Source organism: Lepisosteus oculatus, chromosome 8 (genome assembly GCF_040954835.1).
Source record: "Lepisosteus oculatus isolate fLepOcu1 chromosome 8, fLepOcu1.hap2, whole genome shotgun sequence".
Lineage (NCBI taxonomy): Eukaryota > Metazoa > Chordata > Actinopteri > Semionotiformes > Lepisosteidae > Lepisosteus > Lepisosteus oculatus.
Window position 1 is genome coordinate 34,881,450 of NC_090703.1, and position 25,504 is coordinate 34,906,953.

The 25,504-nt window shown below is 37.5% G+C and overlaps 1 protein-coding gene and 1 non-coding gene across 5 annotated transcripts in view; both read left to right on the plus strand.

Moving 5' to 3' along the window:
• Positions 1-18,344, plus strand: part of amot (angiomotin) — a 45,603-nt gene extending 27,259 nt beyond the window's left edge. For all 4 annotated transcript variants that reach the window (XM_069193424.1, XM_006632626.3, XM_015351132.2 and 1 more), the window contains 6 exons: positions 4,263-4,412; positions 6,019-6,209; positions 10,025-10,150; positions 12,434-12,669; positions 14,265-14,525; positions 14,794-18,344. In XM_069193424.1, coding sequence (XP_069049525.1) covers positions 4,263-4,412; positions 6,019-6,209; positions 10,025-10,150; positions 12,434-12,669; positions 14,265-14,525; positions 14,794-14,891 — 1,062 coding nt within the window. In that variant the 3' untranslated portion in view covers positions 14,892-18,344. The remainder of the gene's footprint in view (positions 1-4,262; positions 4,413-6,018; positions 6,210-10,024; positions 10,151-12,433; positions 12,670-14,264; positions 14,526-14,793) is intronic.
• Positions 18,345-25,154: 6,810 nt separating this feature from the next.
• Positions 25,155-25,296, plus strand: LOC138241106 (U12 minor spliceosomal RNA). Its single transcript, XR_011190300.1, has one exon. It is a non-coding gene; the product is annotated as a U12 minor spliceosomal RNA (small nuclear RNA).
• Positions 25,297-25,504: the final 208 nt, after the last annotated feature.

A 25,504-nucleotide genomic window follows, 5' to 3' on the forward strand; every position in this document is an offset into this window, starting at 1 on the left:
GCCAAAACGCAGGATGAATGTCCACAACAGACATTTAAAAAAAAATCTAAAATGCATGTTTATGTATTTCTCAGATATTTTTAATAAATAAATGAACAGTTTTTGCAAACCAATATGAAAAAGCCTCATCAGTGAAGCAGTTTTGCCAGACACTACAGGATGCCACAGTTCTGCAATTGCTGATCTTAATACATCTTAATGCAGCTTTCACATGAGCTCAAAGAATTCCGTTGCAACCACAGAAAATCAGAAAGTGCCTGCTCACAAAGAAAAACATTATTTTGCTTCCAGCAGAAACGCAAGATCAAATTGGATTTAATAATTATTGTTGGTACTCCAAATGTTAGCATTTCAATCATGTGTATTACATGGGGAAATATTTTTGTGTGGATTGAAATTACGGAAAGTATAAAATACTGTTATTAACTTTGGTTAAGTTTGTGAAGACTTGACTTTTTAGAACAACAGCGATAGTTACACAAGTTGCATTGTAATGGTGTTATTGTGGCAAGCCTGCTTAAGAAAGGGCTGTTGTAACTGCCATCTTAGGGCCCTATACAGCTTCTAATCTCTGTAGATAGCCACACTGAGTGTTTATTACTTAATTATTAGGTAATGGGTCAAGGAATGAGAACCATGTTCTCATGTGTGTAATTCCGCTTTTGTTTGGTATGTAAAGGGCTGCTTGGAGCTAGTGGTGGTTTGAAAACTATTGTTATTGTAAAAACCTGAAATCTTACGATAAACCCTTCTGGACTTTACTTCTTCTGACCATAGTAAGTTTTGTGTGTACATAATCTTAGGAAACATGCTGTTAAAGAGTATAGTATGCCACAAATTGGTGCCAAAATCCAGGAGCACGCTATTGTTGAAAAATAGAGTTGATGCCCCATATTTTTGTTTCAATTAAAAAAAAAACCCAACGTGATGGTAAAGCTCTGGTTCTGGCAATGTATGGAGATGATGTGATAAGGACTGACCCCTCTCCAAAACCTTGTGAAGCTTCTGGGAGGAAAAGGAAGCCATGAGGATAATGGGACCCAGCTCTCTGGCATAGACAGTGAGGCAGTATTGCAGGAAGGACTGGCACTGCCTCTGGTGATTGACTGGGCTTGTTCAGTGTGGGAGGAGTGCTCCGAAAGTGACATAGTGTGGCTGTTGTATAGTGTTGTTGGGTCTGGGCATGATTGTTAATAATGTTTCTTTATTAGCCCTATACAATTTCTTGCATTAGGAATTCGTCTTTTCGCATACCCCAGCTTTTCTCCAAGGAGACACAGACACACAGACAGGGAGAGAAGCTTGGGGTCAGAATGCAGGGTCTGCCATTGTACGGCGCCCCTGGAGCAGTTGGGGTTAAGGGCCTTGCTCAGGGGCCCAACGGAGTAGGATTCCTCTGTGTCCATGACACAAGGGCTCATGGTTCCAAATCTTAACATGTGCCCCATCTGCCAGAACCAAGTCAGTGTGATTGAACAGAACCTGGACACCAGGGTTCAGAGCCAGCAGCAGGTACTCTTGTAGATCTTTACAGTGGGTGAATGCATCTACAGTATGTGGTTTTACCTGCAGATGGACACTAAATAAATAGGGAGCCAGGAAGTTACAAAACTAGAAAACCTGTCACGCGTGTATCAAATTAACCTGTAAACTGAGTGAGAAGTGTAGAGCCCTACAGGCTGGTGAACAGGAAGAACCTGCATTAACACCCAACATTACTCAACATTAACACATGTAAGACCCTGATCAGCAGGCTGCAGACCAGACAGGCTGAAAGTGTATGCACATTTCATAGTCAACTAAAAGAGGTGAACTATGAGCTGAAAAGGTCCCAGAGCTACAGCTACAGCCGCAGCCTTCAAGCAGAGCTGAAGAATCTGTGTGACAAAACTCTGGTGAGCCTAGAAAGATTAGTCAGGCCCTGCAGGCTAACAAACAGCAAAGAAAAATCTGGGAATCTAAAATGGCTCCCTTTGAGACACAGAGCAGCCAGCGGCAGCCCAGCTAGCCTGAAAGCACACGCACACTTGAGGAGAAACTGAAGGAGGTGAGTGATGACCTAGAAAATTCTAAGAACAGCAGCCACAGTCTCTAGCAGCAGGGGATAGCCACTCTTGCTGAGCTCCAACACTGGCTAACAAGTGCAGAGATGCGAGAGAAGAAAAGGAGGCATAGGTGAAAAACAATTCACAGTAACAGCCCAGCCAGGCCCTTTCTGACAATAAATGCTTGGAAGATGTGATAATATCTACATAAGCCCTGCTAGAAACTAGAGGGAGGAAATGGGAATCTACATGAAAAATCCCCCACAAAATTGAACAAATTAAAGATCTCTCACAGGAACATTTAAACACTAACAAAGTCCTGGCAGCTGCAGAAAAGCAGTACACTCCTTCCTCATTATCATTTTGACAACAATGAAATTAAACTTATGTGCTGATCCTCATAAAAGTGTAGCTGAATCCTCTATGTCCATATTCTGCATTCCCCTTGAGATGGGTCATGCAAAGTTCTAGAAAGCAAGTGAATTGAATGTAGATGAAAACAAGTAGATAATTGTCCCCTTTATGTCCACTAAAACTATGGACTGTAGCAGTTTGTACAACTTGGATATTCTGTCTTAATTTCCCGTTTTTCTTAGACTTTTTGTTGTGGACACTATTGAAAACTTAACTTTCCATTCTTTTTGAAAAAAGTATAAAAATTAGTTTAAGGTTTTGCATAAGTTTTCTTATAACAGTGTGATGACCGGGTTTGAACCTGGAGAAGCTGAGAAATAATGTTGATACTCCAGCCAAAAGCAGCTTTTTTTGAAGACTGCCTCTGTGTACTTGGGACTGCTCCTGTTTTTGATTAAACCCTTCTTTTGAAATCATTGAGATGGTTCCCTGACAATCGCATGTCAATGTAACAGAAGTAACTAAATTGAACAAGCACACATCAGAACCAGGAGTAGCAACGTTTACTCTTAAAAAAATAAAGAAAGATGAAAAATACTGCTAAATATATCTTCATTTTATATTTTACTTTGTCAAGAACTAGTTAGTACTTTTGGCAAACAAATACAGGATCAGATATCCTGTGCAGACCACAGGCCATGTAATTCACCTGTCTGTATTTCCTTCTGTTGCATTTTAATACTTTAAACCATTTGTTCAGAAACTCTGTTCCTGGAAGAACATGTCTGTTCTGTTTGTTTTTTTTTCTACACCTGCATTCTTAATCAGAATCTAATTTATTTCAGTTTTCTATTTGTGGGTTATTTGTAAATTTTAAAAAGTCAAGTGGGATTGTAATTGATATTGACCCTGTTTCTCAGATTAGAAGCTGTTCTCATTCAGGTGTATTGCTTGACATGTAACCAATTGGATCTTTGCAGGAGGAAAAACACTGTCAGTGTCTTATAAAGTATCATTCACATCTATTTCTGTTCATCATCAATTGAAAACTATAGTAAGAGCTGATCAGGTAAGATGGATTGTTAGAAATGGTACCCTTGAATTAGGGTCTTTCTGACACTTAGGACCTACCAAAGAAACTAAACAAGTCTGAACAAGCAATCAGTTTAAATCAATCGTCATTTAGCATTGCAGAGTTAGAGCTCAGCTGGAGTGAAATCAATAGACAATGTTCTTCTAGGAACAGGATTGGGAATCCCCGCTTTTTATAATATATGCTGTCTGGCTTTAATGTTACCTACAAGTAAATGAGCAATGATAGCAACTATAGCAGGCAACGGGCAAGCAAAAATCTATTCAATTGTCCTGGGTAAAAAAAGTTGAATTACACATGTTGGGTGGCAACAATACTTTTACAGTGCTGGGGCCTGGGTTTAATTCTGGACCTGGGGTGCACCCCATATTTATATGTTTTTTTTTTCCTGTGTTCGTGTGGGTTTCTTACATGCGCTCCAGTTTCTTTCCACACTTCAAAGACGTATTGATAGGTCAATTGGCTTCTGGGAAAATTGGGCCTGATGTAAGTGTGTGCTTGTTTGTGTCTGTGTGTGCCCTGAGATGGACTGGCACCCCATCCAGGGTGAATCTTTCCTTGAGCCCGTTGCTTGCAGAAATAGGCTCAGGCTCCGCCATGACCCTGTATTGGATAAAGCAGTTAGAAAATGGAGGGTTGGGTGGAATACTCCATGTTTTAAAGCCCATTGACAATTTGCTCTTAAGCAATATTTTGCCTACAGTTATTGTCAATATGCACCAGAACCTGTGTATTTCTGTGGTGTTTAACCTGGGCCTGCTGTTTCCCAGCTGAAGAAGAAGCAGGTGTATGTGGAGAAGGTGGAACGCATGCAGCAGGCCTTGGCTCAGCTGCAGGCTGCCTGCGAGAAGAGGGAGCAGCTAGAACATCGCCTTCGGACCCGGCTAGAAAGGGAACTGGAGTCACTGCGCATGCAACAGGTGGGGGACCATCCATGAGCCAAACCTCAGCCAAGGCCAGAACTGGCATTAGAGCAGGGAGGGTTAGAAGAAGACTCATTGGAAATATGTCTGCCTTTCCTTTCAAAGAAAAGCCTGAGGGAAGCCCCTGTTCTAGAATGCATCCCCTCTCCATGACTTTTTCAGGCCCCAAGGAATACATATTGATGCCACTTGTGCTACAAATAGTGAAATAGTGCTTTGAGGCTGTACATTTATATATGTTTTGTCTCATGAAATGTCTTTTAAATAGGTATCAAAATGGGTACTTCAGTTGAGAATTACTTGTTTTTTCTACATTCCTTTGTCAAGTTGTTTTCCTCATTTCAAATTCAGTTCGGCTATTATTTTTCATCGCACCATTTCAGTAAGGCATGTTTTACATGATTCACCAGGGACACTCTAAATGTGGGTGAGAGTTCAAAGTCGATTAAACAGCAATATCCTGTTTACATTTGTTGATCCTGGGATCTGCTCTTTAAGGAGGAATTTGACAGCTAGAGGTTACATTAGGATGGTGTCTTGAATATGTCAGAATGTGCTTGTTTCAAGTTAAATGCCACTTTTTGTATTTGTTTTACCCCATATTAATACCTAAAAAGCCAAGATAAAACACTGGAGCAAAATCACAGGCAATGTGTTTTTTGTTGAACTTGCCCATGAAATGCAAATATATATAAAGTGAATTATAAGTGGATAATAAATAGAAAGAATACACATGCAGCTTAAACTAATGTTCAAATTCAATTTCACAATTGTGATTCTCTAGGATATTTCTTCTGATTTTCATTTAATCTAAATTATTGAGCCTAATCAAGCCCTTTAATTGATCTACTTGCTTGAAGAGACTTTTGTGGAAGTAGTGGCAACTTTTAACATGGTAATTTAATTAATCATGAATTCTGTACCAAGATGTGGCTTTTTGGGCAGTCCTATTATTGTTTTAGTGACCAGGTGTCTGTTGAGCAATTGAGCCTTTTTATAGTTAACAGTGCTTGATTTACTTCATTTTACTGCAAACTGTTTTGTGGTTGCTTTCCAATATTGTTTAGAGAATTAAAGGAAAACAACAATCCTACACTTCTGTTTCAAGTCTGAAATTGAGGACAAAACAAATCTTAATTAAAGGTTTTTTAAGCCTCACTAAGAGCCGGAGCCTAACTAGTATGAAAACCTGGAGAAACCCTGTTCTCTAATGCAACTTAAAAATTAAATACATTTAATATATAACAGGAGAAGAAGGAGGCAGGGCACAAAGAATTAATAACAAGTAGTATGTTATCAGACAAGGGTGTGGTAGAGGTTAGGGCTCTGGACTCCTGTTAGGAAGCCCATGGGTTCAAATCCAAAGTGCAGACACTGCTTCTGAATTCTTGAGTAAGGCCTTATACCCAGATAGATAAATGCAGCAAACTCAGCTATATACTGTAAATGGGTACAAAAATGTATGCACTTTGTTATATGTTGTATGAATATATAAGATAAAGGTCATTGTGATAAAAGTGTCAACCAAATAAATTGATATTAATATTTGGTTCTGTTGTGTGAAAGGCGAAGATGTAACCTTCCTTGTCTGCATCTTTTGTAGCGGCAAGGAAGCTCTCAGAACAGTAACACTTCGGAATACAATGCCACAGCACTGATGGAGCACCTGCGGGAGAAGGAAGAGAGGATTTTGGCCCTGGAGGCCGACATGACCAAGTGGGAGCAGAAGTATCTAGAGGAGAGCGTCATGAGGCAGTTTGCTCTGGACGCTGCTGCCTCAGCTGCCACTCAGAGGTAATAATAATAATTAATAATTGCTTACACTTAAATAGCGCTTTTCTGGACACTCCACTCAAAGCGCTTTACAGGTAATGGGGACTCCCCTCTACCACCACCAGTGTGCAGCATCCACCTGGATGATGTGACAGCAGCCATAGTGCACAAGAACGCTCACCACACATCAGCTATCAGTGGGGAGGAGAGCAGAGTAATGAAGCCAATTCATAGATATTGATATAGGTAGGTGGAGTATAGCCACTTCGAAGAGTTCTCTAGTAGATGTCAAGCAGTGCATGGCTGTGGTAAAATGTGGGTTTCAGAGAATTCAGTATTGACAGTGCATTACAGTATAAAATTAGGTTTGATGTCTTATCATCTTTGGTTTTCATTTAAAAGGCCTAAATACTGTGTTTTGCCTCATCTCCCTTCACGTACTGTGCGGAATTTTCAGGATGGAAGGGGTGTTAATCATGAAAAAGGTCAAAGGTCACACACTTTACACATTGAAATAGCCACTGAATAATTCCATAGTATTCTGTCACTAATATCAAACAAATGTTTAATAAAAGTTCTCACATCAGGTGAGATTATTATTTTATCGCTATGGTTTATTTTAAGATTTTAAGGCTTGAATAGAGGGCAAATAAACTGGACCATAGCTTGCTGGTTAAAAAGCCAATTTGCTTTGAGCTGAAAGCAATCAGAAGATGATTAGACACACCAGAACCAAATGCAAAAATTATAAGAGTAATTGACTTTTAATTAATAGCATTGGTTCAGACAAAGGCTTAAAGGAAAGCTATTTATATCATTTATATTCTGCACACTTCTGCTGGAGAATAATGTGAACCTTAACCATTTTTTGTTCTACGGTAGAACTTCCAGTTTGTCCTTATAAGTACCACACTGTACTGCCAGAGGTTGACACTGTATAATAAAAAAAAGTTTTCCCTGTTTACAGTGGAGAAAAAAAGAGTATAAAAAAAGTTCCTTTATGTAAAAGAGCAAAATATTTATTTCTCAGAAGTAAGCTGATTTGTTATACATGTTGCACTACATATTTTACTAATGAATGTGTTAAAAACATAAAAATATTGCAAAAGCAAAACCTTGCAAAAATACAAAAATATTTACTTACTAAATAACTGCTTGAATCCAGAAAAAAAATCAAGTTTTTCTGCACTTACAAGAGGGAGGTAAAACTTAGACTAACTTGCTGTGAATTTGGCTGATCTGGTAGGCAAAAAAGCTGTAATTCAGTTAATTCTATCCATTCACAGATTTAGAAGAGGTTTACACATTGCTATGGTTACAGCCTGGCTGTATAACTGGTTCTTTTGTCTATGCCTATCAATCAAGTGAAAAATAAACACTGCTTATCTCTCCTTTTATGAGCGTGCCTCCTATAAGTTAGAAAGCTTATTTTTACAGCTTAAAACAGAATAGTCCTCTATTACTGCCTGTAGCTCAATAATAATAGAACTAATGGAGTTTTTATTCTTCTTTTTATAATTTGATCATTTTATTTTAGAAGATAATCATGACAATATGTGGCTTTACAAAATGTCTTGCAGAATGTTTTGTCTTTGTCCTATTATTTACAGATTTGTATCCAAAATTAGTATGAATATAGAAGAAGCACTGGAAAAAATTGGTCCTTTTTATGCCCTAGGCTTTGGAAAATTGACTTTTAAAGACTAAAAATGATAAACGTGTTGTTTTTTTGTGCTTTTATTTTGGGTATTTCTTTCTAGTGTATGAACTGAATAATAATAAGGAAAAATAAGTTTCAGATCTGAAGCAAAAGGAGTAGCTTCAGTTTAAGCCCTGAACCAGGCCTCTACTGTCTATACTTACACCGTTATTACAAATGTTTAAGGGCACGTCATTCCAGATGGAAATTGAGGTTTATGGCCCATGGGGGTAATAAAACATCACAGTGGTCAGCTGTTTGTTTGAGAATAGTGTCTGTTACAGTATGACCTCTTTTTTTAGCAATGTATACTGCAAAACCAAGCAAAAAATTTAGATTAAACAGTTCACTATATTTGTCAGATGGGCGAGTTGCAACATGTATATTAGCTGTTGTTTTTACATTTATATCCACAGACACCTGTTTAAATGACATTATTTTCAATATGCAACCCTAATGGACCTAGGTTGTTTTGGAGAAAACGCTTGGAGAAAGCTGACATTTAAAGGATCTAAATACAGGTTACATTACAAATTACCTTGTAATGTCAGCTTTATGTTTGTGATCATGTAAAAGTGACATTACAAGGTAATTTGTACTGTAGCATTGTTGCACTGTTTAACAATTGCTGAGTTTAACATAGTACCTGTATGAATCCTCATCTTAAGGGCTTTCTTTCTTCTTGTTCTATTGCAAAGCTTATTCTTAGATAAGCTCACAATCAAACTTGTTTATTCAAGATGATTTATTTTTTTTGCTAAACAGTTTGCATCTCTTCCTTTTTTTCAGCAGTATAGCCATATTTCTTCTTTTATTATTTCTTGGGTTTGTGAATTTTGTTTTCAGAGAATGGTATCATTTCAGTTAGTACTGCTTTTCTGTCTTGTCTCCATAATCTGTTTTTTAATATTGTTTTTACAGCAAGTTGCCAGATTTTTAGTAGTTACATTTGAAATCTTTATAATATGGTGCTTCAAATGAGGCCATTTAACTGTGATATATTAGCTTTATATAATTTTTCAAACTTGTTTTGATCATGATTTCTATAAATAATTTGTGCACCATGTTTTGAAGCACTTTTAAATACTAAAATAAGTGTATACAGTTGGGTTTTGATTAAAACTATGCTTTAAACTGATTAGATGCACGGCAGATAAAGCAGAACATTGCATTGCACACAATGCATGGCGCTCCCCTTTTAAAAAAAAGTATTTTTAGTGGGACTGCACTGCTTTGTAAAACCACTAGGTGGTGAAGTGAATGCTTAAAGTGGCATTTGAAGCATTTGGGCTGTCTTATTTTGAATCTAGGTCAATGCTGAGCCCCTTGAGACAATCTTTATCTAGTTATAGAATTTAAGTGTATACTGTTTAAAATGCATTCATGTATTACAGTAAGTTAAATATTAAATTAATTAAGAAAGTAGGGCTATTTTACAAAAACAAAACTACTCAGTTGGATATATAAAAAATAATTTATTATTATACTGTAGCTTGTTGTGGACGCAGTTTGCTTCTTTCAGGTTTGTATTGGCATTGAGACAATCTATATTTTGTCTTGAACAGAAGACTGTGTTTACTACTTCTGTTCAGCCCTCCTCTCAAGGAAATTATAAAACGTAACAGTTTCAACACATACTGTGAAATCCGATCTAAACTTAAGGCCTTCTTCTTTGACTGTTATACACAATGTTCTTGACACTTATTAAACTCCAAGATCCTGACTGATTTGTCTCATTTAGCTGAAACTGAAAACAGAAAACAATCTGTAGTTAATCATTTTGGAATTAAATTTATTATAAAACCACTGCCATTGACACAGTAGCAGGAGTGAAATATATTTTTATTGTTATTATTTTCAGCTACAAAATTTCCCTTTAGTTGTAAAATTCCTATTAATATTCCATATTAAGTGGATTTAAACATGCACAATAGAGAAACAGATTAAATGAAGCAATTGTTTCACTAACATCTAACGCACCAAGTGCCACCTATTGATCAACTTTGGCCAGTGAATTACATAATGCAATACGCCGCATTTTGAGAGGCAATATTTGTTATTTGTTATTAATTTGCCAGGATACATTGTGTAGGAGTGGGACTGATTTCCCTTTTCTGATAAGTGTGGGTTTTTTTAGGGACACCAATTCTGGGATCAGCCACTCCCCCTCCTGCAGTTACGACACCTCTGTGGAGGCCCGGATCCAGAAGGAAGAGGAAGAGATTCTTATGGCAAACCGGAGATGCCTGGATATGGAAAGCAGGTCAGCTGAACAGCAATTCAAAACAATGGAACAGGTTTTAGTTCCAAAATTTCGCCAACAATGTATTTTCGCTGAGGCTTAATACACGTATTATTATTCACTGTAATGTCTTGATTTTCCAATGTTTTTGCTTCCTGGAATAATTGCTTACACTTATATAGCGCTTTTCTGGACACTCCACTCAAAGCACTTTACAGGTAATGGGGACTCCCCTCCACCACCACCAACATGCAGCATCTACCTGGAGTGCGCCATAGTGTGCCAGAACACTCACCACACATCAGCTATCAATGGGGGAGGAGAGCAGAGAAATGAAGCCAGTTCATAGATGGGGATCATTAGGAGGCCATGATTGGTAAGGGCCAATGGGAAATTTGGTCAGGACGCCAGCATTACACCCCTGCTCTTTTTGAGAAACACGGGCCCCTACTCTTTTTGAGATTTGTATTGACCACAGAGAGTCAGGACCTCAGTTTTACGTCTCATCCGAAGGACGGCGCCTATTTACAGTGTAGCGGCGAGGCTTATTAATAAGAAAGAATTAAGTGTTTCTGAGCTTTCCCAAATTAGGCCTCATTTCTCTGTTCATCTCTGTGGTGCAGCCTAAGAGAAACCATGCAGGCTGATTTAGGGTTCCTTTGGGTTCCAGCTCCCAAATGGGGATGCACTTAGCTAAGCCTGGCTATCATGATCAATGGTCATCCATTGGCACCTATCTGTCTAGGGAGTGCCAGTTGGACATCTGGACTGCATTACTAAGTGTCAGGACTTAGTGACTCATATCTCACCTTGATCAACCAATCAGGGACTGGTAGGGCCGAGTAACCCACGTGGGACTCTGATGCCCATGGAACTTTCAGCCAATCAACGAGCTGAAGTTCCTCCAGGTAAAAACAGGCAACACAGAGATTCAGATTCAACAAGATTCAGTAAGATTCTGGAGAGGATTCTGTGAACTGTTCTAAAGGGAATTCAAAGGAGAATTCCATGGCAGGACGGCCCAGGAGCAGAAGGCTCCCAAGGGCAGGACATTCTCGCAGCGTGCCTCCTGACCATCCTGAGACTCAGCCCGGACAACCACGGAACGGCCAGTGTGTCCGAGTGCCAGAACTTTCCTTTGTTCTAAGAGTCTAGAGCGGAGGTTGCCAGAGAATAACCAGAGGATCCACCCGAGGTTAGCACCAGCAGCAGGCCTCGTAAACAGGTCGGAACTGTGGACAGCTGAATCACTATTCAGAACTAGCTCTTCACCAGGAACGAACCGGTCCTCTTCCTGACTTGCTGGGACCCACAGTCATCTTTTCTCCTGTCCACAAACTTTGCTAGTTAAAGCCAACACTAACTAGCCGGTCAGTGAGCATCAGCAGCGCACCATCGCAAGCCGCACAGCACAGCCTGGCACCGAGCCAGAGAGCGCGGATTGGACAGCAACAGCCTGCAGCTGTTTCTTTGTGCCCGCAGGAGATCTAAATCCCCAAAGATTGGATGAGTATTCAACTTCAATGCATTACAGCTCGAGAATTCAATTGTTATCCCAACCAGTTGATATCAATTTAATTCCTAAGAGTTATGTACTTGTTTCGAGTATCTAATGTAGAAGTTATAACCAAGTTCACTTTACGAAACGGTCTTAATGAATGATATACTGAACGTATGTCCTCTTGATATATGTAACTCTTTGTAACTGACCGAATATACCTTTTGTATTCTGATAACCCTCTCGATAAGATGTGAAGTCACTGCCTTCTAGTTGAGAGAACCCTGACCACTACTCCACTGTTCAACTGTTTAAGTAAAATTGAAAACATATTGTGCTGCAGTCAAACTTAGACATGGGAAAATAAGAAAGGCAAGGATGCTGTTTAATCCATTTTACTCACTTTGTCACTAATAACTAACAGATCTCATCCAGGTGGTCAAAGCATGACTGAGCATTTATCCTTTGTGTCCAAAAGTGATTTACAACTTTCCATTCATGTCTGTGGTATACTGTAAAAGAGGTGGACATTTTGTTTCAAGTTTCAAAAACAGAGGTGAATCTAGGGTGAGGAATTAACTTTATTTTTATGTCAGTCATTCTTTCCGAACATAGGAATCTGGAACATACTGCTCCACCAAGCAGATGAATTATGTAGCAGGAGATAAATGTTAAAGATTAGTTAAATGGCCTCACCTAGTTTTTAACTCTATTGTCTATTTATGTTCATGAAAAACAATAAATCTATTTTCTCCCAGAGAGAATATGCATTAGTCCTGACACCCTTCTACTGTTTCTTTTATAAGGATCAAGAACCTCCATGCCCAGATCATTGAGAAAGATGCCATGATAAAAGTTCTTCAACAACGGTCACGGAAGGAGCCCAACAAATCGGAGACAGCCTCTGCTATGAGACCATCCAAATCGCTGATGTCCATCGCCAACACCGGAGGCCCTGGTTTGCTTTCCCACTCTCTAACTCTCAGCAGCAGCCCCATTACTGAGGAGAAGAAGGATGACAGGAGCTGGAAAGGGAGTCTAGGTAAGAAACCCCGTCCTTCACATTTTCCTTAGTGACAATCGTGAGTTAGCGACAGTCCTTTCACCTCAAGTGTAATAGAGTGTAAAAATCAAACCTGTACATAGAAACTGTACTGACAGTAATTCCACTGGATCTACTGACCTGTAGGTCAGCCTTTAATGTTTTATACTTATTAGTACCATTATAATTATTTTAACAGACTTCAGCTTGATTGTAGCTTTAAATTAGATGTCCTTTTTGAGAGAGATTTCTCTAGCCAATAAACCTTGAAAACCCCCATCCAATGTGAGTATGCTGTAAAGACATAAGACTCAGTTAAATGCTTCTGTTTTTTAAATTTAACTGGAAATACGGAGTGTTTGGAACCATAAGAGCATAATCTTCACCCATGCATCTTAAAGTGGGAAGAAGAATTAATAGAATATAGTGAGGTTAGAGACTGTAAATTAGACTAAAAGTATTTCACTTCTAGTTAACCAAATACAGTAAGGGAGTCCTATTATAAGTCCCTATTCCTAAATAATTAAATTTTATAGCTAAATTAGGAGCATAAATGTCCATAGGGAATAATGTAATTAGCTTTAGATACATTTACAACATAAAGTTTAGATAAGGGTGTATACATTTAATTTACCCATAAAAATAATAAAAAAATAAATTGCATCACCAACAAGTTTCGAATTGTGGTCTCATCAAAACCAACAAAGTTTTTTGCTGCTTCAAGTTACATTTTTTTCTACACATTGTTCATGCATTTAATATTAGCCATCACATCTTAATCTGTTGGATCAGTCATGTACTGCATGGTGGTAAGAATTCAACTTTAATATTGGGGAATAGTGGTACTTATATAAGTCGCGTGTAACAGCATTGTCTACAAGAAGAATACATTTTAATGTTAGATTTTGTTCTTCACTATTTTTCAATTCTGGAAGAAAATAATCCACAAACTACCTACATTGTTAGCATTTGGTGCTGTGGGAAATGACGCCAAGTACTGAGATGTTTTATGTTGTGTTCCTTAATTCATCACCCTCAGTGTGATGTGATGTATAGTGGGGCAGTTTATACTATTAACAATTATAATACTGTAATTTTATGAGCATTTAAATGAATATGCCTTCTGTCTAATGCTCAAACACTGTGACTTTGTCTTATGTAACTGTGCAGGTTACATGTAGATTTTATTGCTGTGCACAAAGAAGGCTTCACATGTGAAGTAAAAGCATTATGTTCTTAGCATAATGTTTAGGCTGGTGCTTTTTGTTTGTTATTACTTCAGTAATGTGTTTAACTACCAAATGTATTATAGTTAAAAATCATCAGTGCATTTAAAGAAGTAGTTAACTTATCAAAGACTTTGAGAATTGTATTTACTTTTTTTAAGCAAGATAATCCAGCATTAAAAAAATTTGTTTGCAAAATTTAGTTTAACTGGTATTCATTTTATGTTCAAGTGAGAGTTGATATTTTCTTCAAGTGTTTAATTTTAATATAAAATTCAAATATTCGTTGATGCCATTAAAAAAACGAGCTACATGAGGTAAAAGAATCCACATATAGTAGCTTTCAGATGGCTTCTTTTCCTGGTTCAGGTGTGCTGCTCGGACCAGAGTTCCGGACTGAATCCTTGCGGAATGAATCCATCTCCTCCTCACCCTCTCCTGTGCTCCCCTCTACCCCCATGATGTCTGGGCACTCCAAGACAGGCAGTCGAGACAGTAGCACCCAGACAGACAAAGGCAATGAGAGCAGCAAACCCACAACCCCTGCTCTGCCCACAACCCCCGCTCTGCCAGCAGTCCAGCCCAGATTGACAAGCCCAAGCCCAGTCTACATTCCAGACAGGATAGCAGGTACAGTATATAACAGATTAAAAGGATAGGAAACTCCATTTAACAGTTTTATCATGACAAAAGTATATTTCCGAATACACATTGTCAGGACTACTGATTTAGTAACACTTGATTCAACATTACTGAAATACATGTTACTAGAAGCCTTCTGAAATTCACATTTATACTTCAAGGGCTCTTAGAAACTTAAACCATGCAGAGCCATTCAAAATAGGCTTTTGTGTTCCTCAAATCGGAAAATTGCTGACATTAAAAATTCTCTTTGCAGAGATGCCAGTGTTCCACAGCAGCACTTTGGAGAGAAGAGCCCCAGTCCAGTCTCCCACACAGGATGTGGACAGTGAGATGGTGGAAATTCTCATTTAAACATGGAATTGGCTATATTCAAGACCTTAATTCTCAACTTGGCCAAGGAGGACTTCTTACATTACAAAAGCTAATGTTTGTACAGTAAACAGATGAATAGTTCAAAACAGGTGAAGGATTTTCTTGATGGGTTATGTCAGAATGAGGATAAGCTTGAATGCACTACTTATAAGCATTGTTTTCATTAAGAATCCGTGTATAGTGAGTTAACAAACATTAGATATGCATTAGTATACTGTATTGTACAGTATTGTTTCGGGTATTTATTACCCCCATTGGACCAAATTTGTCTGCTACCTTTTTTCATCTTTTGCACTACTTTGTATGTATTAACATGTATTTTCTCCAAACATTAGTAGCTTTAGTAGCATTCTATTTATAAGCAGGTTTTATTTACAATTATTTCACAAGGCACTTGGGTAGCAAACATGACTTTTATAGATAAAATACTTTTGTAGGAAAAATATTAAACCTGTAAATACTGTACAATGATACCGTAGGGCAGGTCTAGTGCCTTGAGTCATTTTTTCATACATACCATATTGATATTGACAAATTAATACTGTCTTTAAGTGAATAGAATTGAAATATAGTCAACACAAGAAACTGCCTGCTCTGGACCATACAGTAAATGATCAATCAGTATGTGTGCTTTTATCGGATAATTGGAAGATTTCTGTGATTGTGGTGTTTGTTTAGAGATCCCACTGGTTTGGGATCAATCTTGGTGTTTCATAAATAGAATATAGCAAGGGTTATTTGGGAAGGAGGGGAGTTGCATAACTTGAGCATAAAAACATATTGATCTAATGAATGTGGTAAACAGACTTTTAAACTTCTAAAGCATTCCATAAAAATGTGTGACGATTTCAAGATAAAAGGATTTTCTTAAGATAAATCAGTTAAGTCTTTACAGTTTGCAGCCCAAATTACTATATTTTAATATTATCAATATCTATTAACTGTTTCTAAGGCCACATTTTCTAAGTAATAAGCAAAAGACTTGTGGTCTGGTTAGAAATGTGTAAAAGTAGGAGAATGTTAACTCCTCTCACATTCTAGGGGACAAAAAGCATTTCAAATGCAAGTGTGTCACTGCCATGATTTTGTAATGGATAGAACAGTATTAAGAATTCAAACAATTTCAGAATTACAGACTTTTAAAATAATATGTAATCTATCCCACGCTCAAACACTGTGATGACTTTGTCTTCTGCAACTTTGCATGTTAAAATAGTTTTTGTTCTAATGCACAAAGAAGACTTCAGATATGAAGTAAAAGTGTTATGTTTTTATCATAATATTTAGGCTGATGCTTCCTGTCTGTTATGACTGTAATGTGTTACAACTACCAAATGTGTTAGTCTATGGTCAAATACTTCCTATGCCTCTGAAAAGCTACCACATATTTAAGTCCAGTATTAAAATCTTATTCTAGTTTGCTATAAACAGAATCTAGAGCAGAGTGTCGACTGACTGTTCTGCGTTGTTTAAAACATGGCATATATCCAGTCCTTCTTATGAAAGTGGTACTTGTACTTCCATTTTTTTATGCTCAAGAGAAGTACCATATGAAAATGCATTAGCATTCTTCTCTTAGAATGTGAAAAGAGAAATGTTGCTTGAGTTCAAGTAGAATCTTGTTTTTGAGTGTTTTAGAGGCTGTTTTTTTCATCAAAATATAACCTCATGTGACAGTTGATACAATATATGAATTACGTTACACACATTTCAGTCTGAGACACTTCTAGTGGCTTTAGAGTAAGTCCACCTCTTACAAATCCCCTGTGATTGTCTTTTCTTTTTGGGTAGCTAAAACATGTACTTCCTCTATACTTCATTTTGTGTCTGAAGAATTTTAACTGTTCTTTCATTTTAAAAAATACAGTGTACTGTAAATAGCATACTTAGCAGGAATGTATTGTCCTGTAAGTAAATGGAGGTGTGCTATTTTCTTATAGTGGTCATTTCTCTTGTAGATATTATACATTATTTGATATACTTTTTTAACAGTGTTTAATGTCTGATTAACAATGTACAGTTCATTGTTCATCACACAAAAGTGAATTGCATATGATGAACAAGATAATAGAAATCTGAGATAAGGCCACCCTTACGGACTCTGCTTCAATAGTGGTTTAAGCAGAAGTGTTTTTGCAGATCTTTTACTGCAATAAAATGATCATTGAACACACATTGCCAATTTCAAGCCTAAGCAGTTGAGGTTTCATATAAGGCTTTCAAGGATAGAACTAGAGGTGAGAAAAAAATGGTTTTCAGTTTATTTACAATATGTCAAATTGGGTTTTACTTTTTAAGATCCCTGTTTGTGATGGTTTTATATTCACCTTATGTTTAAGAGACATTAGATTGAACACTGTTGATAAAGAAAATAGATGGAGATTTTGTGATCAAATCAATCTAAATAGTAATTATGGCTATAAATTGAAATGTGGTGCTCTAGAGATTTGCGTGTTTAAACAAACTATATGAATATAGTTACAGACTCAGAAGAGTAGCTCAACACTATAAACATAAATCTTCATTCATCTTAAAGATTGATCCCTCTTTGTCAGAAAGCTCCAACACCTATTATCAGAACTGGAAACTGTGAAGCACGTGAAGTGTTATTCAACAGGCAGCAGACCTTGTAAGATACAATTTAATTTTTAATTGGTTAATTTAGTTCCACAAAAATGGAAAGGCCTTAAAGGGTGGTTAAGTAAAGCACAGTAAGAACTCAAGAGAGTATTTGAAACTGAAACTTTTGTGTATAATGTATTTCACTGCCCCAGAGTAGGAACAAGGGCTGCAGTGCATCTTGTTTCCTGTATTTCATTCTGTAATCTTTGTATATACAAATGAACCAGGTAAGAATCAGAAAAATGTTTTTCCAGAGCTTTAAACAAAATATCCTGTCTTTGAAGTTATAGAAAAAAATGTTCCCATTATTACTGCTATTTAACATTTAAATGTAAACATTTAAAAGCATTTGATCAGACCAGCAGAGGTTTTGTTTGGTCTCTCATTATTGTATTTAGCTAACACGGAGAAATAAAAGGTTTTATTTCCCATTTTAAGCATTGTTAATTTTGGTGAAAAAAAACGTAGTTTTGCATTTTCCAAAGTGAACAACAATAATGCTGCTTTGTACAATATTAGTCATAATGTAATCTGTTCCTTTTATTGTATTAGTATTCTCAGTAGTCAGACCTTATTTCATGTTGCAAAACTCATCTCAAGCAGATTTCTTAAAATGGTTGGATTTTTGTATTTTTTATATTTTTACAGACTGTTTTAAACCTGAATTTCTGTGTTTGTGTCACATTAAATTATGTTCTTTTTAATTGTTAAAAAATAGCATGGAGTTCTCAATTGTTTTTTTTTTACTATTTGGTATCTTTTCACAATACTGATAAAGCTAAACACATATTAAATGGAAAATGGATTTCATACATTTGTTCCTGAATTTTTCTTTTCTCTGCAACATCATGTGGTTTTATTTGAATCTCCGTTATTGGCAAATTATGACGTTTTATACTTGGGAAACCTCTTGTTGCATATTTATATGTACACTGAGTGTCAAAACAAACATCACTTTTAACTGCAACAGGTTCACAAAGCAAATGACCATTTGTTGTATAAGGTGCACTGACCTTATGATTTTGTTGAACATACATGCCATCCGTTATGCTAATTGCCATGGACCATCATCCATGGTGTATGGTAAACTGTGAAAGTCACAGACTAGTACCATGTAAGGGTACCTTTGGAAAATATAATGTAGCAGTTTACAGATGCCGTCTTGTGGAATTCTGTCCAATTCCCATTGAGCCTAGAGAAGCAAGTCTCTGTCCACTGTCTCTGAGCTTTAGGAGTTGCACATCATCAGTGAGGTCTCAATGGCAATTATCCTCAGAATAAATGTAATGCTCTAATCTCAGCCTTCAATATCTGAGCAGCACGAAGGTGTGTGTTGAAATGTTGAAAAATAGAGCTCAATGTTCTGGCAGGTCCTCCTGAGGTGTTGCTCTAACATCCTGTACTGATAGATCAAAGGCAGTGTTCTCTTGATAAAATGGGTATATTGGATCCTGTGCTTTTCTTGATTTTCATCAGACATGAGATTTTACAGGTCACAAAACTTTAGCACCTGTGTACCATCAACATTCTAACTTATATTGTGATTTACTGCTTTTTTAACAGTCACTCAGTTATATCACATCAGTTATAAAAATGATTCCAACCACTTAATAATAATAATAATAATAATAATTGCTTAAACTTACATTGTGCTTTTCTGGACACTCCACTCAAAGCACTTTACAGGTAATGGGAACTCCACTCCACCACCACCAATGTGCAGCATTCACCTGATAAGACTCAAGGCTTATCGGTATCTGGACTTAAGCAGTATCCAAATTGCATATATTCTTCTAAAACATACAATCATAAATTGAAACATTTCTTTTGCTGATCAGTATTTTAGCACAGACTTACTGATACTAGAAGGACTTATGATAAACTCACAGGGCCTGATGGTATCTCTACCATTTGTAGATTTCTTAAAGGAATCCAGATGTTATTAATAGACAGCTACTCAAACCAGGGCTAATACCCTGAGACTGGAAAAAGAGCAACAAAACAAATATGACACTTGGAGAATAGCCAACACATACTGTATTTAGAAAAGCTAAGTTGTTGACATGCTGGAGTTCTTTGAGCAAATATTAGCAATAATGGATAGAAGTGGAACATAAGATGCATATTGTGAGAATACACATTCTCAAAAAAGATTAAGGATTCTTATTTGCGTATCATGACATGTACAGTACAGTTAGTGTAAATTAAGACATTTGGATTGAGCACCATTTAATGGACATAAAACAGTATAAGAGACAAATACTTAAATTGAAGTGAGAATAGAGTAACACAGGGTTCATTAGTAGGATAGCTGTTAGTCCTAATTTGTATTAATGATATACATTCAAATATGATTTGTAAATTGACAAGGCTGATAGTTACATATAAATATCAAAAACTATAAAACCACTTTTTCTAAGTGCTTCATCCAATTAAGGGTCACTGGGGACCTAGAGCCTATTTTAGCAAGCAATGGCACAGTACACCCTGGATGGGATACCCATCTATCGTAGGGCACACACAGACAAACACACACACACTCGCACCAGGGCCAATTTTCATAGGAGCCAATTAAACTACAAGTATGTCTTTGGACTGTGGGAAGAAACCCGAGCACCCAGAGATAACCTTCATGAACCTAAGAAGAACATACTTGAACTTGAACTTTATTGCTATATGTAACCAGTACACGTAATGGTTCAATGGAATTCTTACTTATAGAAAGTCTTTCGATTGTTAAAACAAGTGTAAAAACACAAAGTGCAGACAGTGCATCAAGACAATATACAAACAAACAGTAGACAATGTACAAGTAAATACTTTGAATCTACACAATGCAGACATTTAAACAATGATTGGAGATGTGCAATAAATAAGAAATCATAATGAGGTAGATGGTGTAGAAGTGGTCCGAGGGGCATGGCTAAATGTGTCCGCCAATCGCACTGCTTGTGGATAGAAGCTATTGAAGAATCTATTGGTAAGTGTCCGTATGCTCTTGTATCTCTTGCCTGAGGGCATCGGAGAGAAGAGCTCATGCCCGGGGTGGTAACTGTCCTCTGTGATGGCCAGAATTCTACCACGGCAGAGGTCCTCATAGAGCTGTTTAATCTCGGTGAGATCACAGCCAATGATCTTCTGGGCCACATTCACCATTCTCTGCAATGTCTTTCTCTCTCAAGAAGAGGTGTTGCCGTACTACACAGTGATCACGTTGGTGAAGATGATCTCGATGGTACAGCACCAACAGAAGTTCATCAGCACATCCCCCATCATTTGAGGCACCTCAAGAAATAAAGGTCCATGCAGATAGCACCCCAGGTCTGGAAGTGAACCCAGGGTCCCAGCGCTACAAGGCACTACTATGCCACCCACCAACTATAAATAAAATGGGGAAATGCTGAACTGTCCAGGTAAAGAGTTCACTAATGAGTACTCTTTCATGTCCTTCTATATGCCAGGTCATTTTGTAGAACAAAAATTAAAACAGTGAGGATTTTCTTGCTGATATTGCAGTGGTTGTGTAAGCACAATATATGTGTGATATTTTCCTCAAGTCTTTAGGCCCCGTTTTGCTCCCACTCTACAATTGGTTGGACCTTTAAGACAGGTGATGTGTCAGGAGTACATTACTACCACCAGTGGATTACACACAGCCACTGAGCTTTCTGTTCCATTAAGAGTTTACCTGGGCCTGGGAAAAGAAATCTGGAGCTGATGGTCCAGCCATTTATACTGAATGTTTTTCCTTTTGAGTGGGATGTAACTTGTATAAAAGAAGCAGAAAATACAGAATGGCTAGCAGCACGTGTCAAAAAGACCAGCTCTGTAGATAAGAGGTTTGGCCTTTCATAGTTCTCTCTCAAACTGAATAAGCAAGAATATCATGACATGAGTAAATGTTGCACTATACAAGCCAAAGTTGCAGCAGTTTGGGCCTACTATTGGAGAACTGAGGCCTAAAAGAACAATATGGTGGTACAGTGGTTAGTATTGCTGCCTCACAGTGTTGGGGCTCTGGATTCTTTAGAATAATCTTTAGACCCAGATTATTATGCGACAGACTATCAAGATGATCAATTTGTGAACATGTGAGCAAGTAATGTGTTCAGAAATTTTCTGATACAACATTTTTTCTAATTAAACTAACCACGTAAAAAAAAACCCTCAGAAATAACTTAAAGTCAGCTCTTACCATTGTTAAGAACCACGGCCAAATGTAGAAAATGGCAAGACATATAATTGCTGATAAGTCAGTGTAACCAGTGCGGGATTTCCTATTAGGGCCTACGGAATTTTTAGGGCCGAAGGAGGGAAACACTAGTACTAACGAAAAATGAACTGAAACAACATGCGTTGCAACAATTGTGATCATACGCTATCTAGCAGCTTTTCTAGAAACCAGAAGTATCGAACTGATGGTCGCCTAACCCGTTCCACAATCATGTGGTTTAGCATTATAATAGTTTAAAGTGTATCATGTCAATCGACATAATTCAGTTGTCGTTACCCCTCTTTTTGCACATTTCGGCCTGAAAGTGCCTAGGGCTTACGAACACCAAAATCCGGCCCTGAGTGTGACTGTGTTTAAAATCTAAATAGGTGGCAATAGGAGGGAAGAAAAGTTACAAACAGGAGGAGGGTATTTGGACCATTTATCTCACATGGTTGCAATAGGTAATTCATGTGAGGATCACATTAAGCAATTTTCTTAAATGAAGCTAGAGTACCAGCTTCAACAATATTGTCTGGGTTTCTTGTTTCAGATTCCCTCTGTGTAAACAGTGCCTCCTGTTATCAGTTTGAAATGCACTTCCCCATACTTATAGCTATATATATAGTTATGGGTCCTAGTTTGTTTTTCACTTTTGATTCGGAAGAAGTCCATTAAGCTGAATTTGTTAATGCCTTTGATGATTTTGAATACTTGAATTAAAAACCTTACTGTACTGTCTTACTGTAAATAGCTAAAGAGACTCAGCTCATTTAACCTGTCATTGTTGAATATTCTATTAAGCCTGGGAATGTATGTGGTTGCTTCTTGTCTGGATTAATTTCAGAACAGTAGCATATTCCTAGTAACATGATGACCAAAATTTGTGGAGAGTCAGAGAAACAGATTTAATTTTAACCCTGTGAATCTGTAAAATACAAAAATGAAACACATTCATTTTGATGGAAATAAGGAAGGTACAATGTACTTAATTGATATAAATACTCATTGAACAGTTTTTTGAGTTTCATCTAAAGAGCACCCCTCTAAAGATTTTCAGAATGGGAATAGAGGAAAAAGGAGCAAGTTATTTTCTTTTAGCATCCTATATAATAAATATAGTGTATAAGGTTTTGGGTCAGTATGTCAATAAAAACAACATTTAATGATTGGTAGCTTAGTGCTCTGTTTCATTTTCCACAAGCTCTACCAGGACCGAGTGACCGAGTAACCGAGCGGGATAGATGGATGCAGTGACTACCAATCACATACATATGGTTAAGAATATCAGAATGTGCCCAAGAGGATTGTTAACTAGTTAATAGAAGAGAGCAAGGGATCTGGATTTGTACATTAGTGGCCTCTGCTGGCTGTACCTTTGGGATTACACCATACCTGGGCTTCTGCTGTGCCCTGCTTTCTGTACTTGGGACAATCTGCAATAGAATTGCAGAATACAATGTATTTTTAAATGTGTTGTGCAGTTGATTTTATAATCATAATTAATTTTATTACTTTATTAGTTTTTTAAATATGAGGGCCATAAGCATGAAATAATTCCTGCAATACAAGGAAGTTATTTTATTTTTTATTTGTATAATAATAATATAATGTTTTTTTATTAGCCCTATACAATTTCTTGCATTAGGAATTTGTCTTTTCACATACCCCAGCTTTTCTCCATGGAGGCACAGACACACAGACAGGCAAAGAAGCTTGGGGTCAGAGCACAGGGTCAGCCATTGTACGGTGCCCCTGGAGCAGTTAGGGTTAAGGGCCTTGCTCAGGGGCCCAACGGAGTAGAATTCCTCTGCCAGCTGCGGGATTTGAATCAGCAACTTTCCAGTTACAGGTGCAGATCCTTAGCCACAGAGCCACTGCTCCGCCCTAGTAAGGATATTTCTTTTTTTGTTAGGTATTACATTGTTAGGTATTACACCTTTAGTTTGATATGCTATTATATCTGTTTAAAACAGGTTATTCAGTCATCCTGATTTCTAATAAGACTCAGAACACAGAATTTCAGGTTCCAGAAAAAGAAGTAGAAAAGCTGATTCAAAAATTTCTCATTGGTAAGGGCAAATGTTTTTCATCTTAAAATGCTTATTTTTAACATTATGCAGCATTTATTCTAAATGACCACAACTGAGCCTCTTCCAAATGATTACATATTGTGTAAACCAGTGATAGGGAAGTGTCACTTGAAAAATTGATATGTTTGGTATGCCAAAGGTAACAAGTTTAACTTAATCAAGCACAAATGCTGTAATATGTATTATTTTAAAGTAAATCTGTCTGTGGCCATAGAGTATTATCTTTCTCAGATGCTCAAATTTATATATCTACAATTTATATACAATTAATTTTAATGAGAATAGTTATACTATATTAACTTTTATTAACATTTCTAGAATATGTGTATTTGTAGAAATAAAGCTAAGAATAAGGGAGATTGGACACAAAACTTGTGTATAGTCTATTACACCCAGAACATTGGAGAAACAGAAATAACAAAGAAAATTATTTTCAATGCTTATGGATAAAGCGTATAGACTTAAAATATAGGGGAATATAGAGGAAATTGTGCATTTGTCAAAATAAAGTATTAAGCACAATTCGTAATGCATGAGAAAAGGCATACTGGGAGATGCCAACAGCTTCTGCGATAGTCCCCTTAAAAAAAACAGGAGGCAAGAGCACCTAGGATACCAGCAGCCATATCACTCTGCAACTCACAGCTAGCAGCCTATTGAAGCTAAGCAGGTGTAAGCCTGGTCAGTACCTGGATAGGAGACCTCCTCAGAAAAACTAAGGTTGCTGCTTGAAGAGGTGCTTATGGGGCCAGTAGGGGGTGCTCACCCTGTGGTCTATGTGAGTCCTAATTCCCCAGTATAGTGATGGGGACACTATACTGTAAACAGGTGCTGTCCTTTGGGTGAGACTTAAATGCCACACATTGATGGTGGTGGAGGGCAGTCCCCGTTATCTGTAAAGTGCTTTGAGTGGAGTATCCAGAAAAGCGCTATATAAGCGTTAGCAATTATTATTATAAAAGTTTGAGTACCACAGGAATGGCTGCCCTAGGTGATAGGCTACAGGTAACCTTTCGGATAATACAATATCTGGTTTTAATTTGGTCTTCACGTGGGTGGCATGGGGTAGTAAGTGTACAAAATGCCCTTTCTTTTCACATCGATTGTACTATCCACTTACTGTAGCTGAAGACAGTCTCTGCAATTACAATGGCCGTGGTTAGGCAACAGATTTTTAAAGATTTGTTGATTGTGATTGTTAAAGATGTGCTTTCTAGATTTTAACAAACTGGCACAGTTTGAAGTGTCACAAACATGGCTTTAGTATATTTAATTTTAACATTGGAGAAATCACATTTACAGAAACTCCACCCCATTCCTTAAAGTAATGAGTAAGGAAAATAACGACCCAGGTTCTCGCCATGACAAGCGAGAATAATTTTTGAACAGGTAGAGGTCGGAGCCACGAGTTGACCCACCTACTTTGCAGGATGCTGGCTTTGACTTGATTTGCCCCAACCCACCTTATAATCTCAACTAAAAATGGAAAAATATGCCAGCAGTCATGTCACCCTGCAGCTCACCCATTGAAGGTACCCAGGTGTGAGCTTGGTCAGTACCTGGATGGGAGACCACCTGGGAAAAACTGAGGCAGCTGCTGGAAGTGGTGTTAGTGGGGCCAGCAGAGGGCGCCCACCCTGCGGTCTGTGTTCAGTCTTTCTTGA